This window comes from Mus pahari, chromosome 19 (genome assembly GCF_900095145.1).
Source record: "Mus pahari chromosome 19, PAHARI_EIJ_v1.1, whole genome shotgun sequence".
Lineage (NCBI taxonomy): Eukaryota > Metazoa > Chordata > Mammalia > Rodentia > Muridae > Mus > Mus pahari.
The window spans coordinates 83,767,683-83,787,822 of NC_034608.1; the positions used below are offsets into that span (position 1 = coordinate 83,767,683).

Consider the following 20,140-nt stretch of genomic DNA (forward strand, 5'->3'; position numbering starts at 1 on the left):
CTCTGTACCTATATCCTTTCATGAGTATTTTGTTCCTTATTCTAAGGAGGAATTAAGTATCCACCCAGTGGTCATCCTTCTTGGTTTTCTTGTGTTTTGCATAATGTATCTTGGGAAATACCACCACTTTTATGTCCTTAAACAATTTGTCTTGCATTACCTGAAACTTTTTTAGCTTCAGAACTGAAATTCACATTGTACAAAACCTCAATCGTGGAAAAATCAGGTCAGTTGGTCCCACTACCAGAAAAAACAATTATTTTCTTTTTCTTTTTCTCTTTTCTAAGTTAATATGGGCCATTATTTGTTACAGTAGCAATTCCCAGAGAGGGGCTCCAGAGAGGAGTGGTGGGCACCAGCAACCTCGTCTTAGTTATTTTGCTTTTTTTGAGACAGGGCCCCTTGTAGTGTGGACTAGCCTTGGGCTCACTATAGCCAAGGGTGACAATGATCTTCTAATCGTCCTGCTTCTAGCTCCTAAGTGCTAGGATTATAGGCCTGTGCCAGCACACCCAGTTCTTGCTCATTATTTTATTCAAACCTTAAGGCTTATACAGTCTATCCTAATGCCCAGATATATTTTCTTTTGTACACAATTAGGCTAACTCAATAGAACAAAACTAGTTACATCACAGAAACCATAATTGTCACCTCACACAGAGTGAGGTGAGTGGAAGAGCTTGGAATCTCCTGTTTCTTGGGAGAGGAGTGCGTAAGAATTTTATGTAAATAGCTTGGGTTGCAGGTACACTTTGTGGTCTTATTTTTCAGGGTATGGTTACAATTCCCAAGGCAACCACCTCCTCTACACACACGGATTATATATATTTTACTCTTTATATGTGTTCTAGAAATCTTTTTAACGAATTTCTAAGTCACATTGGATGGCTATGATCCTGTTTGTTCTCTAACACAAGCTGGATTTATGGAAGACTAATGAACACTGCTAACCTGAACTTCCCAATTTTCTTTTCTTCTCAGTAAATTTTTATCTTCTACAACTTTGTACTTGTATACTCTGGTCCCCACCTACCACCCTCTCCCATTTTCCTCCCAATCCAACCAGTCCTTCCACCTCCCATACATTCCTTGCCTTCATTAACTAGTTTTGGTTTTGGTTAGTGTCCCAAAGAGTTTGATGAGGACCTTCGCTGTGACCCCAAGTTTAGAGCTAAGCATCAGAGCCTGGTGACTTCATTTTCTTTCATTCGGCTATAATTTCGCAAGTGTACTTCCCGTTGTCAGCTAGAAAGCCCCGCCTCACGCTCTCGCGTCCCTAAATGCAACTATTTCTTGTTGAACTTTGCATTGGGTCAGTTCCTACTCTGGGAGGGAAGAGAGGCTGAGAGGGCAGACGTGATAGAAAACTGAGAATTCCAAAGGAAGCAGCTGTGTGATCTGGAGGAGAGGGACCAATGGTGGGTCCACAGGTACCTTCCCTACACTGATCCCCTAAAGTCAGCATCCCCGAGGGCTGCCCTGTGCAATACTCAGGCTCAAACAGCAAGCTTACTCACCTCGCTGTATTGATTCCACCTCCGTTTTATTAGTAACATCAAACTGATACTGCATGAGATTTGTCATTTACTTTCTGGTTTCTGTAGCAAATTTACTTTCCTAAGGTATGACCTTTAAAGCCCTTATCTGGAAAACACCAGGCTTTTGGGACTTTTCTAGTTACTGTGATCCAACATCCGTTTTTGTTGTTAGTCACCCTTTGCATGGCATAGCAACAAAATGCTATCTCTTAAAAGATGGAAGACTTGCAGTAAGCTTGCTCAAGAGGTTAGTTACACACACATGTTTACACACACAGACATGCACACACACACACACACACACACACACACACACACACACACCTACCTCCCCAAGCAAGTAAATGTACATACACACAGCGCTCATGATTTTCACTGAATTAAGAATCTGTTCTCTAGGAGATGAGAATGATTGTAATTAGAGGACATAGTTCCTGACACTATCTCAGTCCCTCTTCCCGTGACTGAAACAGTCAATGTCTCAGCTAGCTTGTTCTCTGGCTAACTCAGCCCTGCTCTGACACTACATTTACATGATAGAATCGAAGATGCTTCGTGAAGGAAAGAAAATGACTTACTTAGTGTGGAGAGAAACATGATCATAAAGCCAACAAACATGGGGATGTGATAGCCAATCCTGAAACGAAAGTGAACAAAGAAAGTGTTGCAGCAGGTATTCATATACTTGGACAGTAAAGATGGGGTTAATTTGAAAGCATGCTTTTAATATGTGAATCCATAGTCATAAATAAACAAACATGCAAATCCACCCACAGACAAGGCCCAAAGTATTCTTCCCAGAAAAAAAAAAAAAAAAAAAAAATCTAGCAAACCCTCGGGATCACCCTAGACAAGATTTTCCGGAAGCCAGAGCTTCCTTCACACTGCATTCAGTCTGCCCCGAGCTCTCTGCACCCCACTGCATTCAGTCTGCCCCATGCTCTCCGCACCCCATTGCACTCAGTCTAGCCTGTGCTCTCTGGGATCCCACACAAGGTGTGCTCACCAGCTGCCAGCTGTTCACTGCTTCTGTTCTCAGCATCAATACTCACATCACTAAGAAAATGTGAAGCCTGTAACATTTCACCTATAACCTGTTATCCTCTAGGATAACAAGCTTCCACACTGCTGTCTCCCGGGTACCAGAGCATTCCTTCCTTTCTCTTCTAACCACCAATATCAGTGGTTTTCAGCCCATGGGTCACAACCCTTTAGAGGATGAGTGACCCTTTCACAGAGGTTGCATATCACATATTTACATTACAGTTCATAACAGTAACAAAATTACAGTTACATAGTAGCCACGAAAGTAACTCTATGGTTGGGGGTCACTACAACAGGAGGAACTGTATTAAAGTGTTATAGCATTAGGAAGGTTGAGAACCACTGACCTATGTGAAGCCTGGGCCTCTCTACTAAGCCTGAGTCTGTACTTTGATGGGACATTTTGGTGTTTGAATAAGAATTGCCTCCACAGGCTCATATATTTTAACACTTAGTTACTAGAGAGTGGCACTTTGAAAGGATTAGAAGGATTAAGAGGTGTGGCTTTATTGGATCAAGTATGTCACTGGGGTTGGGCTTTGAGGTTTCAAAACCCCACACCAACTCCAGAGTCATTCTTTCCCTCTCTGCTTATAGATCAGGATATAGTTTTCAGTCACTGCTCCAGTACCTATAAGCATGCTGTCACACTTCCTGCCATGATGATAATGTACTAACCATCTGAAACTGTAAGCAAGCCCCAAATTTAAATGTTTTGTCATGGTGTCTCTTCACAGCAATAGAGCAGTGACTAAGAAAGAAATGGTAGCTACTGAATTACCTGTTAGTAAGAGGTCCTACAAATGGGTTAACCAGAAGTTGCATCAAAGCCTTTGAAGCAAATAGAATCCCAATCCGGACGTTTTCCTCTTCCAAGAACTCTATCCCTTGCAAGCAGTTGTTTTTAGGTACTGAGCCAGCTTCGGTGACTGGAGGAGGGGTGGTCCCATTTGTCCATGCTACACGAAAGGGTACATGCTCTTCTACAGTCATGGTGGTAGAGAAGGCAGGAGAGGCGAGAGCTTGCTGGGAGCTTACAGAAGGGCCGCTAAGCAGAGAAGAGTTGATGTCCTTGAACTCTGTCACATACAGGAAGGTGGGCACAATGGGCACTGAAAATCAATGGCAATATGTGAGGAAAGTCAAGGACAGGGATTCTTTTTCCATTACTAAGTCAAAGGAATTACTCTGAGGTCCAATTTTATGTAGAAGGAAGTGACATTATTTAAAGCCTAATGAAGATGACACTGCCCAAATCTTCCTTTTCGCTAAAGGACCAAGTTCTATCCATTATTCAGTTAGTTTTCATGAATTTGTGTCATCCTTACTGGTTAATTTACCGACTTGTATAGTGTATAACCTGGGCATCAATGCTTGATACGATATCATCTGTAGTGATTTTTCACAGATGGGGGCAAAATGGGAAAAAATAGAGTAACCCAATGCACATAATCTATATACACACATTCACCGATAGAATGTACACATTCCAGCTGAAGTACAACAAAGAGGTTCTGCCTTTTGGAAAAGAACCTACCAGGGTGCACTGATGTCAAGACTTAATAATCTCTATGGTGGAGTGGAGTGTGTGTATGTATATTTCCCTTTAATGCAAAGATTCCATATTTGCAATGTCAGTGTTTGTGAGAGTTTTCTAAATATATCTCTAACTATTGAATCACAAGAAACAAGGATTGGCTATATTGAATTATCTACTTGTCATAAGAAGCCTCTTTAAAGCATATATTCACCCAGGAGGGAGAACATGCTAGAACTTATGTACTTCTGTAATGTAATGTAAAATTAATGAAATATTAGGCAGAGCATCATGTGAGGCAATGAACTGCAAACAAGGCAGGGCTCGGTAAGGACTTGGATGTCCTATGTTTGCAAAGAAGAGGCTGGAAGAGCATCACAGAAAAATAAAGCTCACTGCCCCAGGTGACTCTAGAGTCATCAGTGACCATGGAAAACAATGGTGAAAACATGACATCCTGGCTTAGGTCTTCTCTCCCTGACTGGTACTTACAAACTTGTTTTTGTTTAGAACTCTGGAGTCGTCAGTCTCGAGTCAGACAGCCTTCAGACCCTTCTGCCTACAATTCCCACCAACCCTCAACAACCTCCATGCCTTTTCCAGATGAAAAACTTAACTCATTTCTGCTCAGTGATGGAATCAAACAGGGTACACGCTGCCTGCTGTGACCCAAAGCAGACACACCCACAGCACAAAAGCCCCACACGTACCCACCACAGTGAGTAGCATGTTGTCCAGGAGCAGAGCCACAAACACCACCACCAACACCAGCTTCCGGGACTGCCTCCCTTCCTTCAGCAGCCGCTGAGGAGCACCCAGAACAACCTGGAACATGGCAAGGGCTGCAGGAGGCTGGGCTGGGTAGGGAGTGGGATGGCAGCGGCCTTCTCCTCCAGATGCTCAGGAAGGCCCCTTGACAGATGTGGTCTTCTGCCACCTTAACAGGAGAAAGGGAAGTCTGTCTGGTCTAGTGAAGCTCACTGTTCAAATGAAAAGCATGAAGGGTGGTAAGTAGCGCACGAGTTTGAATTTTCCGTGCCTCTTTGTTCGTTTCTTATCTAATCTCAATAATTTAACATTTCCCACAATGCCTTCCAGAGAAGTTTTGCTGTCCAGAGATTCAGGTCTGAAATTACAACTACTGCGTTAAATAGACTCTAGAGATGAACAACAGCCTTCTTGCTTCTCAACCGTCAGACACGGTCTCTCATCTGAATGGGGTAGCCATCTCCTGAGCACCAGTCTCTCTTCCAGTCTAAGTCTTAGATGGTTTTTATTATAAAATATTGTTGTAAAAGACAAGTTCTTGAGTCAGGCATGACAGTACACACCATAATTCCAGCCCTTAGGCGGTGAGGTCAGGAGAAGCCTATGGCCTCATCTTTACTACATAGAGATCCAGGGCCTTGTCTTTACTACATAGAGATCCAGGTCACAACTACACTGCAAGACCTTGTCTCAAAAATCAAGTAAATACAAATAAAAGCAATTTTTATGACTATGCCAAAAAAAAAAAAAGGCTTACATTTATCACCACTCAAAAATTATAGTGTAGGAAACTGCAGCGTGCAAAACTACGTGTCCCACTGTCTGTCCACTGACAAGCATTAAGCAAAAACAAAACAGTTAAAAAAAAAAATCAAAGACTCAGAAGCTAGAGAGATTTGTCCTGGGTCTCACAGTTGATGTCACATGGAGCGAAACATCCCAAGCTTCTTAACTTGTATATTTCCACTCTACGTCTTCATGCAGCTGTACAGTGTTAGAAGTGCTCTTGGCTTTATATCTAAGCTATGGAACCCTGTACAGAGAGGTGCGCTGCTGTGTAATAAGATATTAACTCTCACACTGAGTTTCCCTGGCGGACTTCTCTATCTGTGGTTTCACGTTTAGTGACCTGTATCATGCGTTACAATCATGTCACAGTTGATCTTCTAACTTCAGGGAATCATAATTTCTCAGAGGATTTCATTTGCTTTTTATGAGGCTTCTGTTACAGTGCCAAAAATACTAATCATTTAACATTAAAGTGGTTCACTGTCATAAAATACATGATACGTACACGGTGCTGTATTCATAGCTTGGCATGTGTATGTAAAAAGGAAGTGTGCTTCTGTGACACACTATAGCTTCCACAACGAGATTTTTTTTTCTTTGTTGGGTGGTTGTCGCCAGGGTAGAGGGCAGGTATGAGGGGACAGGGAGATGAGTGGTATTGGGGTACAAGATATAAAATTCACAAAAGAAGCAATAAAATTTTTTAAAGAGTTTTTTTTAAGTATGCTTATTTTTAAGACTAGACAGACTCACGTTTAAGTGCTGGTCACTCACAATCAGTGACTTTACCCCTCACCTGGCTTATCATGTTCAAATAATTCTATGATGAGCCAGTTTCATAATACAAGCAGTAAATAATTTTGAGTGGTTATCTCTAGGATTAAACATCAACCTCAAACGGTAGAAGTACCCAGGCACCGAGCTAGTGTTGTCTAAGCCCAGGGCCAAAAGAATATCCTCCATGCTACAGTTCAAGGAGTAAGCTCTCAAGTGAACCAGATTCCTGGATATCTCTGAGCCAGGAACCACATGTAAGTGACCTGAAACCCTTCCTTTCTTTGTATAAAAAGGAATTTCAAACTACAAAATTACTTAAAACACATAAAAATCAAAGTAAGAAATGACTAAAAAGAAAGCAACAAAAATGAAAAGTTGTTAAACAGAGTAAATTAAGTAGAGAGAGACTAAACGCACAATAAAATAATATAAATGTAATACAATGAACATACAACAAACAACATAAACATAAAATAAAACAACAAAAACGGAAATCTGTCAAGCCATTCGCAGTCAACTCAACAGTCAAAACCCTCTAACAAGAAACAGAAATTTTAAGGAAGAATTAAACTGGTCCAGAAAGAAAAAACAAATCTTACCTTACAGCTCGTCTTGATGTGAGGCACTCCAAGAGGAACTGGCAGCTGTTGGCAAGACAGCGGAGACTCCGTTCTCTGAAGTGGATGGATTTATTGCTGCCTGTTATCTGAGGACTGTGTGTGTGTGTGTGTGTGTGTGTGTGTGTGTGTGTGTGCACACGCACACGCGCGCGCGCACTTTGTCCACAAAGATTTAATTGGAACCTCCAACAGGTTTCATTTAGACCCTTAGCTCTCTGCATCAGAGGCAGACAGGGGCAGGGCTGGAGAGCACAGAGTGTATTTTTCCTAAGCAAAGAGGCTCTGGGCTGTGCTGGTTTTCATCTGTGCTCATCTATCACATTGCTCTTTTAACTCTTGCCTAGATCTGAATGCAAACTAGAACGTCAGATAGAATCAGGGTGCATCTCCTTCCCTCTGCTTTTTAAAGATGAATCTTGTGCTCCAACTCTTTCCTTTAAAGTAATAAACTGTGAGACATTTATATGAAAAAAAGATAAGTGCTTACTGTTCTCTATCCATAAATCCTAATATTTAGGGCTGGGGAGATGGCCCCACACATAGTATAAAGACCCAAGTTTGATTCCTAGTACCCACAAAACATTTTAAAAAGTGATAGCACAAGCCTGTAATCACAGCATGCAAAGGATGGAAAGCGGTTTCCTGGGACTTTCTGGCCAGCCACTATAGCTGAAGCAGCAACCTCTAGGTTTAGTAAGAGACTGGTCTCAAAAAACATGGAGACAAATGGAGGAAGACACCCAACATTGATTTCTGGCTTCCACACATAGGTGCATACACATGCATTTGCATCTATACCCACACCTGCATTTGCACATGAACATGTAGAAGCACACATAAATATACACAAATCAAACATCTGTGGTCTATGTATAGCCACACACTTTTCACTGCGTCCCCTCGTCCTAATGCCACCTCACTGCTGGCACCAAATAGCCCCTTATAAATCTTCATTATGGGTGACTGGATAGGTGGCCACAGGACAGACAGCTCTCACTGAGGGATATTCAGAGACACCGTAGGTCTGTAATGCAGGAAGCATCTTCAGTGGGACATTGAATGTAAAGTTTACAAAGGGCCAAATAAGACGGATGAACGGGAGTAATAGAGTTCTCCTATTATAAGCTATCCTAATTATGTGAATTAACTTGGAGGATTGATACAGGGCTAAAAAAGGAAGAAGGAGCAAGCTTGAAAATGTAAACCTAAAGAGAGAGATCAAGGTCACTAAGGAAGTGTGTCATTCCAGTGAATTATTTGAATTTAGTAGCACAAACCAGCACACATTTGCTTTTGTATTGTACAGTTCTGGAGGTCAGAAGTCCACACAGCTGTGTCTGGGTTAAAATGAAGTTATCAGCCGGGCTTTGTTCATTCTGGGGCTCTGGGCGTTGTAGGTCCACTTAATTCCAACATGCATCCAACATAACTCAAACACCAGTCCAGTGCAGATGACAAAAATGTATTGTAATCAAGCCACTACTGATTGGTCCGAGCTGGAGAACAGACTTCGAAGCTTAACTGTGACCCTGAAGAGTCGGTGCACAGCATATTTAAAGGGTAAAACCATAGAGCTGGGGAGTAGCAAGGTCTAGCATTTTCCAGTCATATTTTGACATAAAGGGTTGAGCAAGGGACTTTCCATCAGTCAGGATAGGAGTTGGTCCCTGGGCCTGGGAACATGATCTGGTTTGACCGTACTAGCAAGATGGAGAAGTTGTCCTTGAGATGTCTGGACTCAGACAACTTTTTCCTTACAACAGAAGCTGTCAGCTACTGGGAAACTTCCCCTAGGGCCTGAGACCTTGGATTTAATTTCTCCCTGTGATTAAATGGGGTATGAAAACTAAACAGTAGTGCTTAGAATAAATTTCTTTTGCTTGTTCCCAACACTGGAGATAATTCAATTCAAGAGGCCACCTACAGATCTTGGCTCCTAGCTTTCACCTTGAAAGCCAGTAGCACATGTTGAACTCTCCCTGACTTTCACTTGCAAGAACCCTTGTGGTTATGCTGAGTACACCCAAGTAGTTCAAGGCCCTGACCCCAGGGCCTTAAAATAAGATTCCCTGCACCACCTGTATATTTTAGCACGCAGAGAAGCAGTCACAGGTTTGCCCTATTATCATGAGATGTGGGGAGCAAAGAACATGGGCTCCCCAACATGCTTCTATACTTGTGTCTCTAAGGATAAAAGGGACTATGGTTGAAAGTTAGAGAGATGTATCAGTAAATATATTTTCTAGTTCTGGGCAAAAGGCCTTTTGGGGGTCCAGCTGGCATTTGTACCAACATGTTCCCTGGCAAGTGTACTTTGCATTCTCCAAGGGTTTGGGCATCTCCTGCAGTGTACAAATGTCTAGTAAAGTGCGCTCTCATGGGGTTAGGAGAGCATAGAACAATCCTAATTAAAGAAAACTTGGAGATACCACCAAAATCAGAGTCCCCCAAAAAGTTTATGAAAATGATGACTTAGGGAAACCGAGGGCTTAAGGGGGCAGGCATAGCTAAAGAATGACCATACTTTACATTAGAAGAAATAATAGCAATAAGGACAACCACTGTGAACTGCCTACTCCACTTTCAGCATATTGCTAATACATAGCCATGTTATATGTAATTTATGTTACATTTCAAACATGTGAATACATTTTTCAGTGGCAGTGCTTGCGTTCATAGCCAGGACAAGTGACTCTTTACAGAATACTGGTGATAAGCACAGGAATGAGTCCTTTTCTTCCTTTAATTGAATTTTTTCATCTATGTGTGTGTGTAGGGGTAGAAGTCAGTAGACAATTTTGGGTGTCAGTCCTCCTGTTCTACGGTGTTGAGATGAGGTCTCTGATTGGACAGTATACTCACCAGGCTGGCTGGCCAACACAAGCAGGTCCAGTGAATTCAACTCAAGTCATCAGCTGTGGCAGCAAGTGCCCCTACCACTGAGCCATCTAATGTGCTCTAAGATATAAATCTGTGTGCACATTTTTAGGCATGCACACACTTTTCAAAAGGTAAAAGCAACCTGATGCCTTCCGATGGATGAAAGAACAAGCAAATGTGATAAGTACACCAATGAAATATCCATCATGAATTAATCTTGAGAGTACTATGCTAAAAGTATGTCATTCACCAGAGGAAAAACTCTTCATGATTTCATATGAGGTTCCTAGAATAATGGAATTCATAAAAACAAAAACTTCATGTCTGCTAGGATTTGGAGGAAGGAGAAATGGGAAGTGGCTCTTCAATGAGAACAGAGTCTCAGTCTCACAAGATGAAAGGCTTCTAAAGACTAGTTAGTTGAACCAATGTCAATACATTTAATACTGAACTGTATATTTAAAAATGTTTAACATGGGGGCTGGAGAGATGGCTCTTCCGAAGGTCCTGAGTTCAAATCCCAGCAACCACATGCTGGGTCAAAACCATCCATAATAAGATCTGATGCCCTCTTCTGGTACATCTGAAGACAACTACCGTTTACGCAAGCGGAGTCCAACCAGAGCAAACTGGGTCGACTGGAAAGAGCAGAGGTCCTGAATTCAAATTCCCAGCAACCATACGACAGCTCACAACCATCAGTATAGCTATAGTGTACTCATGTACATAAAGTAAATACATAAATCTTTAAAAAGAAAAAAATGTTTAACATGATAGGTCTTGTCTCTTTTGATATAGACTTTAAAAATTTTTAAGTATGTTATGGTTATATGTAATATATATTTGACTATCTACTGAGAAATATGTACATATTCATATTTATACATATATACATATAGATGTATATATACATCTACTAAGAAATACATAGAGCATAATGGCTCACATCTTATAATCTCAGCACTCTGGAAGCTAAGGTAAGAGGCTATCCATAAGTTCACAGCAGCCTGGTCTACATAGAGAGTTCTAGGAAAATCTAGGCTACAGATTGAACCTATGTCTCATCAAACAAGATGGAAACAAGTCCCAGCTAGTCTCAAACTCACAATCCCCCTGCCTCATCCTCCCAAGAACATGATTGTACATCTTAACTTTAGATATTTTCCACGTAACAGTGGAGAATTAAAACCTAAAGAGTAACCAGCAAAAAACAATAGTTCCATGTAGATACCGATATTCGGGTTGCCTCTAAGTCCTGGCAAAGAACTGTTTCTGATCAGAGCTAAGTAGAAGGGTGAGGGACTCCACTTGTGTTTCTATTCTTCCCAGTTTAAATGGCTGGCAATTGGGACCTTCAGACAGACAGCTTTTTCTCTGGGCAGATATACACATAAAATAATGGCTGGAGCTGAGGTTGACAGGGCCTGCCACAATTGATGTCCTGTGACTCAGATCTGTAGGGTGTTTTTGTTTCTCATTACTTCCTGTTTCCCTCAGCTGTTCAAATATTTAACAATCACTTCATAATTCCTCTTACTTAGTAGACATCAGAGTCACAGGCCCAGACTATAGAGGCATGGTTCCAAATACATAGCGTTGGTTCAGAAGTTATGTCCAGGTTTCTGAAAAAGAACAGGGATAGGGGAGAAGCTGTAACTTTCTATGCCCGTGGTCTTTATGACATTGGAGAACCTATGGAATAGTGTTGTCTCCAAAGGGTAAGGATCACTCTATGTGAGAGAAAATCAGGACTGAACTCGGATCCAGGGGAACAAGGTACTTTTAAATGCCTAAATTCGAAGCCAAGCATGATAGCATACATTTATAATCTCAACTCTAGGAAAGCTAAGGCAATTCCAGGGGATCCCATACTCCCTTTATCTCTTTTGCATAGTGAGGACCTTTCCTTTCTTCTATGGTCTCCCTGCTGCTTGGCATGCCATTCAAAAGACCTCTTTTACTTCAAGAGCTAGATTTCTTTCTAAATTAACATACATTTATTTATTTATTTATTTATTTATTTATTTATTTATTTATTTATTTATTTATTTTAAGACTTATTTATTTTAATTATATGGGCACACTGTAGCTGTCTTCAGACACACCAGAAGAGAGCATCAGATCTCATTACAGATGGTTTTGAGCCACCATGTGGTTGCTGAGAACTGAACTTAGAACTTTTGAAAAAGCAGTCAGTGTTATTAACCTCTGAGCCATCTCTCCAACCCATTGTATTTATCTACTTACGTGTGCATTTGTGAGTATCTATACACATGGAAAGAGGATATATGCACTGTGCCTGAGTGTTGAGGTCAGGAAAGGGCATTGACTTCCCTAGAACTGGAGTTACAGGCAGTTGTGAAATACCTTTATTCCTTTAAGGCAGGGTCTCACCTTGAACCCAAAGCTCCCCCTTTCTCAGATGTCTCAGGCTGGTCTCTTCCAAGCTGGGTGTCTTAGTTAGGGTTTCTATTGCTGTGATGAAAAACCAAGACCAAAAAGCAAGTTGGGGAGGAAAGAGTTTATTTGACTTACACTTCCATATCATGATCCATCTTTTAAGGAAGACAGGGTGGCAGGAACTCCAGCTGGGCAGGAACCTGGAGGCAGGAGCTGATGCTGAGGCCATGGAAGGGTGGTATTTAACTGGCTCGCTCTCCATGGCTCACTCATCCTGCTTTCTCACAGAACTCAGGACCACCAGCCCAGGTCTGGCACAACCCAGAATGGGCCCTCTCCCATCAATCACTAACTAAGAAAATGTCCTAAAGGCTTGCCTGTAGCCAGATCTTATGGACACACTGGCTTGAGGTTCCCTCCTTTTCAGATGACTTTCATTTGGGTCAAGTACGTAAAACTATCCAGGACACTGGGGTTAGAAGTATGTAGGGGAATGACATCTTTATTACATGGGCAGTAACATCTGAACCCTGGTTTTCCTGGCTACAAAAAAAATGTCTTAGCCACCAAGACATTTTTGCAAGTCCCAAGTCTGACAGTTCTCAATGCTTCCAACTACTCAGATCATTGAAGCACAGTTCATCAGGGCAGGACTGTATGGTAGTGACTGATCCACTTCATGGCAGCTCAGAAAGCTATGATCACCTATACTCTTTAAGGGCATCCCCCCAATGACCTAACTCCTTCTATTAGACCCTACGCTTGAAAGGTCCCCCATCTCCCAATGATGTCACAGGCTGGTCTTCAAGTTTTTGTCTCAGAGACTTTTGAGGAACACTTGCATAGCAATAACTGTATGTTATTGTTTCTATTAATATTACTTCAGGGCCACAGACCCTGAAGAAGACTCAAACATTTCCAGGGCCTCTTTGCTAAAGAATGAGAGTGAAGAAACACCATCTTCCATGTGGACTTCAGTTCTGAAACCCACATATCCTGGACAGTGTAGGCAGAATTCTACCTATAACAGTTGGACTCTCAGCTTCATCAATGGCTCCTTATAGAGTTTGGCCATACACTAACTATGGGAAATTGACCATCCTCATACCACTGGACAAGAGATACAGTGGAGACAGGTGGAGATAGTGTGACTTTACTGGAGTGGGAAAGGCGAGGGCACTTAAGAACAATTCCCATGTATTCTCTAAATTCAGTTCTCATCAGACTCGCTCCCAGTATGTACACCTTTCAGTCCTTACGAGGAAATAGAGTGGAGGGACCCCTTTAGCCATCAGTATAGGTCTGAATTATGCCATCGAGCAACTATAGGGCTGTGGACAGCTTTTTGATTTCTCTGTGCCCCTTGCTGCTAACTTGTAGAGTTTTTTGTCGAAGGCCAATGAGTTAAATTAACAGCGAGCAATTAGCAGGCCATGGTGAATCATGTATTTATGGAGACAGAGGCAGGAGCATCACTTGAGTTCCAGGGCAGCCTGGTCTGTATAATGAGTTCTAGGCCAGCCAGGACTACATAGGGAGACCCTGTTTCTAACAACAAGCATTTAAAAGAGTATCTGTGTTATAGGTCTCCAGAACTTAGAACACCAGAAGCTATGATGGAAGAACTATTCAGGTTTTGGAACCAGCATGTAGTCAACAAGACCTGCCAAAAAGGAAAAAGGAGAGAACATGGAAGTCCATAGTTCTGGGAAAGTCCCCAAATGTACTACCCTTGTGTTTTGGCTTCTGTAGTTCTGCTTTGGGCTAAGTGTTCTTGCTAACTGAGATGTGGTTTTTATGCTTAAACGCTCATCCTGGAAAAGGTTCAGGACAGTACTTGGATCCTGAGAACCCAGTGTAGTAGATGGTAGGCTAATAAAAGATTTTCTATTGGCTTGAAACGGTGTCCGAATTGTCTCTTCTGGTGGGTCCCTTATAGCACCTGGGACATAGTATGCATTCAGTATTATGTCCGGAGGACTTAATTATCGGAAAAACATGAAGACATGAATTCTGCTCTCCAGAGCCCCTCTATTTGTGGAGAGAATTTTCAAACATTAAATCCCCTAAGTAAATTCCCCTTCGAAGGGCATCAACTACCCTGGCCACTTTAGAGCTGTTACTTCTTGCTCACCAACAAGAATTTACAGATGCTCAAGACTTAGTGCGAAACACCCATTCCTTCCCATTTACATCGTCTCCAGATTCTTTGTTCATTTGCTCGTTTTGTGGTTCACAGTGCTGGAAATAGAATCTAGGTTTTTGGTTTGGTTGTGTGTGTGTGTGTGTGTGTGTGTGTGTGTGTGTGTGTGTTTTGTTTTGTTTTGTTTATCTGCTAAGCAAGGGACCTACCACTAAGCCCTAGACCCTCTTCACCAAATACTAACTGAAACGAGTATTTCCCCTCTCCTCCGGGCCTTAATGAACAATAGGGACTTTAAAAACAAAAACAAAAACAGGTATGCAATCTTGCATTTCATTTTACAGTGTTTTACATGTTATCTCTGTAGGATCGTACATGTTTTTCTTGTCTCCATTATTTAGCTTTGTGTTCCTTACACATATTGTACTAAAAGCAATGATATCTCTGCTTTAGAGATATGGCATGGGCACACAGACATAAGACTGGTTAATGGTGAGCCTGGCATGTTCCATCTAGCCTGGTATAATGTATTTATGGCTCAGAGCAATATGTGTCCTTCAGTTCTCTGGAGTTTCTCCAGTGACCACACTATTTTGAGTTCATTACCATTTCTTGCAGAAGGCATCATTTGAATGCTTTTGATTCTCTGACTGCATTGCAAGTAAGCTAAGGAAAATAAAACTTTCATAGCTCTGAGATTCAGACCATGATGGAAAGGCAGAGATGATCCAAATTGGAATGTCTCTGGAGCTTTGCCTGAAAATCCCAGATGCTGTAATAACAGTTTATTGATATCAGAGAAAGGGCTTTTTAGATTCTAGGTGAGAGCCTGGGGCTTGTATTCTCTCTTTGGATCAGATGCACTCACTCATCTTAGAATTAATTTGATGTTCCAAAATTCCTCATTAATAATTTGTATCTGGGGTATTTGTAAATTGATCTGAATTTATACAGAAGAGCTAGGCAAAACATGTGGGCATGGAAGTTCTGGAGTCAACAGGCATTGCTTACAGTCTAAGAAGCTCTAAGCGCAGGGAAATCACTTGACTCTCTGAGACTTCTGTTTCATCAACTGCAAACTGGAGAGAAATATCTAGCATCACTCCTTTCTAAAATCTAAGAGTTATAAATTAGTCCTCTAAAAAGGACATCCACATAAGGAAACTCAGTATTTTACACCTGAGTGGTATTTTCCATTAAATAAAGAAAGATTCACATTCTGTGGGGAAAATTTAGTCACTGGCATGAGCTCTTCTTTCCTTTCCTTCCTTATTTTTTCTTCCTCAATAAATATTTGTAATGAAATACAATTTCACATTTGTACCAGAGCTGCTGGTGCTACTAGCCCTTGTCTTCATTTTAAATCCTTAAGAAAGGCAGGCCCAGAGGACCATGCTCCTAATCCAGCTTCGGGTGTTGGAGACAGGTGGGACTCAAGGCCAAGCTCCCGCTACAGCTCCAGAGTAAAGTCGAGGCAAGCTGGGTCTACACAAAAGTGTTTCAAAAAAACTAACTAAATACATTCTTAAAAGATATATTACATAAACTCCCGTTCACAGATGGCAAGTGAGAGACAGAAGGAACTGATGGTTGTCCCAAGGTCACATTGTGTACTCAAACAGACAGTCAACATTGAAGCCAGGCTTGCTGATTCCAAGTTTCCTGCTCGGGCCACATTCTCTATGGCTGGGCCAGCTACCCTTGCAGTCCTGAGGCGTAAAGGAAGACACCTTAAAGCATTCCATGTAGAGGATCAAAGATGTGGCATTCATCTGTTAGATGCATATTCAGTAAAAGCTGCAAATTAACCCCTTAGGTGCTTCAGATAGAAGATACAAGAAAATTGTTGTTTAATTCAAATTGGTTAGAGTGGCATGTCACTTATCTTACTTAAAAAAAAGAATCTCACACAACAGATCTCAGCCTGTGGGTCACAATATCAGATATCTGCATATCAGATATTTACATTACTATTTATAACAGTAGCAAAATTACAGTTATGAAGTAGCAAGGAAATAATTCTATGGTTGGGGGTGACCACGATATGAGGAACTGGATTAAAAGGTCTTACCCGTTAGGAAGGTTGAGAACCATTGGTCTAACACATAGTAATGTGTAAAGGTTTATTAATCAATAGAAGTATATGCATAATCTCAGCTAAGAAATATATAGATTTGCATGCATAAGGCCCACATAAGATCAAGGTAGCCAAAATCCTAACACAGATGAGGGAACTGCTGCTGTTGACTTACCCTACCCTGAGGAGCTATTGGCAACAGATGGCTGCTAATGGGGGGAACAGAGTTTTGTTCAGAAATATGGTCCCTGAGAAGTCACCTGTGCAGATGGTCCTACACCCATGGACATACAAGCAGCACAAAGTTGACTCGGTAGACTTAAAAAAAAAAAAAAAAAAAAAAAAGGACATGAACTTGGGAGGAATAGAATGGCAGTAGATGGAGTAAGAATTGGAGGAAAGAGAATTGGGGAGTAGATTTGATCAAAATGTATTATACACAAGCAAAAAAATTCCAAATAATAAAAAGTTTAAAAGAACTACATAGGGCTGGAGAGATGGCTCAGCGGTTAAGAGCACTGACTGCTCTTTCAAAGGTTCCCAGCAACCACATGGTGGCTCAGGACCATCTGTAATAGGATCTGATGCCCTCTTCTGGTCTGTCTGAAAACAGCTACAGTGTGCTCATATAATTAAAATAAATAAATATATCTTTAAAGGATTCACTTTTTAAAAAAGAACTATATAGAACTCACTATTTACATTCAATTACCTCTTTTAATACTTCCAACAATTTTATAGAGGATTGAAGGATTGTTACATAGGGAAATGAGATGTACCCAAAGTAGACTTACGTAACCTGGGTACAGTTACTTCATTTGTAACACCAGCTGACTGACTTTTAGTTGAAATGCTTGGAAGCAGGAATGCTTTAAATTTCAAATTTCTTTTTTTTAAAGATTTATTTACTTTATGTATATGTGTACACTGTAGCTGTCTTCAGACACACCAGAAGAGGGCATCTGACCCCAATACAGATGGTTGTGAGCCACCATGTGGTTGCTGGGAACTGAACTCAGGACCTCTGGAAAAGCAGTCGGTGCTCTTAACCGCTGAGCCATCTCTCCAGCCCCTCAAATTTCTTTTTTAAAAATTGTGAAATATTAGTATTTACATAATATGTCTTGTATATAGGCTGTAAGTCTATAGATAAAACTCATTTATATTCCATACATACCTCACATATATAGCCCAAAGGGAATTTTATAACAATATAGTAATTGGGCTGGAGAGGTGGCTCAGCGGTTAAGAGCACTGGCTGATCTTCCTGAGTTCAATTCCCAGAACCCACGTGGTGGCTCACAACCATCTGTAATGGGATCTGAAGTCCTCCTCTGGTGTGTCTAAAGACAGTGACAGTGTACTCACATACATAAAAATGAACAAATCTTTAAAAACAAAACAACAATATAGTAATTTTTTGAATGAGGTGAAGTTCCATGCTTCCCAAACTGATGATAAGTTATAAACCTTACCTAAGGCCAGTCTAGATATCCTCTTGTGTATTTATTAACAAATCTATGGAGAACTAACACAAAGAAGTTTTTCATTGTGTTGCCCTATCACAGCAAAGTTCCTGTCTTCCTCTTCTGTTCTTACATTGTAAACAGAACAACAATCCGTTTACTGCGTTGTTCGTTTCTCACAGGCTGCTTTTTCTGTCTGTTTTCTTTGTTTTGAAACATAGTCTCACCCTGTAGCTCTGGCTGCCCTGGAACTCAGACCTTCCTGCCTCTGCCTCCTGAGTGCTGCCTTTAAAGGCTCACACCATCACACCAGGCCAACCGCTAGCTAATTTTATCACAGCCAAAGAAAACAAACTAGAACCCTTTGTGAGTTCTACCCTCTTAGCTGGTTTTCCAGTCTGTGCCTAAGGTGGTCTTCCACGCAGATGTGCAAGAAAGCCAAGTCTGTTGAACAGATCCACGAGAGAAAGAACTTGGTAGAAGGATAAACTGAAATAAATTACGATACAAAGTTAGCAATCATAGGACTAGGTTGTCTATCTTCTGCTCTCCAAGGTGTTTTCCACAGCTGGATTATGAACATCAGTTGTTTGTATTTTCTTATGCACGTTTTCCTACCTCTTCCTCCCCTGCTTTCCAATGAATCTCTTTTTCTTTTTCTCGTGAATTCTCTCTCTTGTGTCCATTTTGCCCTCTGGCCCCTTTCGCTTCTCTTTTCCCCGCTCCCAGCCTTGCATCCGCGCTCCCAGCACTCTGGTCAGCTCCCTACGGCTCGCTAGTATGCGCGCGCACCCTGCGCCGCCCCCGCAGAACTCCAGTCACGAGTCTGGGGGCGGGGCGCCGCCGAGAGGGCGGGGCCTCTGCCGCAGCTTCGCAGCGCGCATGGGTGGAGCCGGCCGCACGGGCCTCCCTGCTATATGTGCGCCTGCGCCGCGCTGCTGCGGGGCCAGTCGGGACGGAGGAGACAAGATGGCGTTGCGAGCGATGCGGGGAATCGTGAACGGGGCCGCACCCGAACTGCCCGTGCCCACCGGTGGGCCGATGGCCGGAGCTCGGGAGCAGGCGCTGGCGGTGAGCCGGAACTACCTCTCCCAGCCTCGTCTCAGTGAGTACGGGAAAGTGAGGGTGTCCACCAAGCCTTTGGGCTTGTGTTCTCACCTGTTCAGCCAGCGGGGAGGGAATGGGATTCATTTCCCCCATCGCTCAGTTCACAAGCACCTCTCCGGCTTTGCGTGAGCTTTTCCGGGACGAGGGTGAGAGCACCGACTGGAACCTTCCCATGGGCTAAGTGGGCTCCTGATGATTGCCCTACCCGCTCCGAGTTCTCTGGGTATAGTCAGACACTTGTCTGTCTCTGAGGGCCACTTCTTGTCACTCGTATCGTCGTCTGCTCCTGGCCTCATTTAAATGTCTCCGGGTCGAGGGAACGCCCACTCCGTCCCCCTTTGCCCCGAGGACCTCTGGGCAGGTGGACCGTGCAGAAGGTGTCATGTCATCGCTGACGTGGGCTGGCCCGCGTCTAGAGGGAGATGTGGCTTATTCTGTGGGGACCGCTTCACAGGAGGACACATAGATACCGGAGAACCTTAGAGCTGAAAATTACCCTAGTCGTGCAGTCCCACCCTCTCATTTTACAAGCGAGACGCCTAAGGTTCTGGAAAGGAGAAGCCATGCCTGGCTTCAGACATCTAATTATTGGGGAAAGAGGAACCAAAAATCGAGTTTCTTAATCCTTGCTTGGTCTTCTGTTGTTTATTCGTTTACTGGCCAGTTAACCAAACTCAGTTGAATGGAAGGTTGCTTTCCACTGTTATGTGCATCGGCTTAAGTGTAGTGATTATAAGAGACCTCAATAAGCCATGTTTTAAGTAGTAGGCAAGCCAGTCATTCCCAAATGGCTCTTGTTGGCTGAAGCTTTCTGTTGTATAGAATCAAACCTCTTCGGGGCTCCCTTAAAGCCAGAGAGAGAGCTTTGAAAGAAGACTTTTTTTTTTTTTTTAAAGTATCTGTTGTTTTCCAGATAATAAGATTCCATTTGCACTGGTCAATTGCCAGCTTGGCTCTGTTGGTGGCTCATTGGTTAAAAGCGTTTCAGCTGAAG

At 42.3% G+C, this 20,140-nt stretch overlaps 2 protein-coding genes across 2 annotated transcripts in view; one reads left to right on the forward strand and one right to left on the reverse strand.

Moving 5' to 3' along the window:
• Window positions 1–19,431, reverse strand: part of Slc18a1 (solute carrier family 18 member A1) — a 47,496-nt gene extending 28,065 nt beyond the window's left edge. Inside the window, exons 1-5 of the mRNA XM_021219495.1 lie at window positions 19,198–19,431; window positions 7,053–7,127; window positions 4,830–5,099; window positions 3,364–3,694; window positions 2,117–2,175 (exon numbers count right to left, since the gene is read on the reverse strand). Coding sequence (XP_021075154.1) covers window positions 2,117–2,175; window positions 3,364–3,694; window positions 4,830–4,953 — 514 coding nt within the window. The 5' untranslated portion in view covers window positions 4,954–5,099; window positions 7,053–7,127; window positions 19,198–19,431. The remainder of the gene's footprint in view (window positions 1–2,116; window positions 2,176–3,363; window positions 3,695–4,829; window positions 5,100–7,052; window positions 7,128–19,197) is intronic.
• Window positions 18,922–20,140, forward strand: part of Atp6v1b2 (ATPase H+ transporting V1 subunit B2) — a 23,774-nt gene continuing 22,555 nt past the window's right edge. Inside the window, exon 1 of the mRNA XM_021219494.2 lies at window positions 18,922–19,144. Within this exon, the coding sequence (XP_021075153.2) occupies window positions 18,922–19,144 (223 nt within the window). The remainder of the gene's footprint in view (window positions 19,145–20,140) is intronic.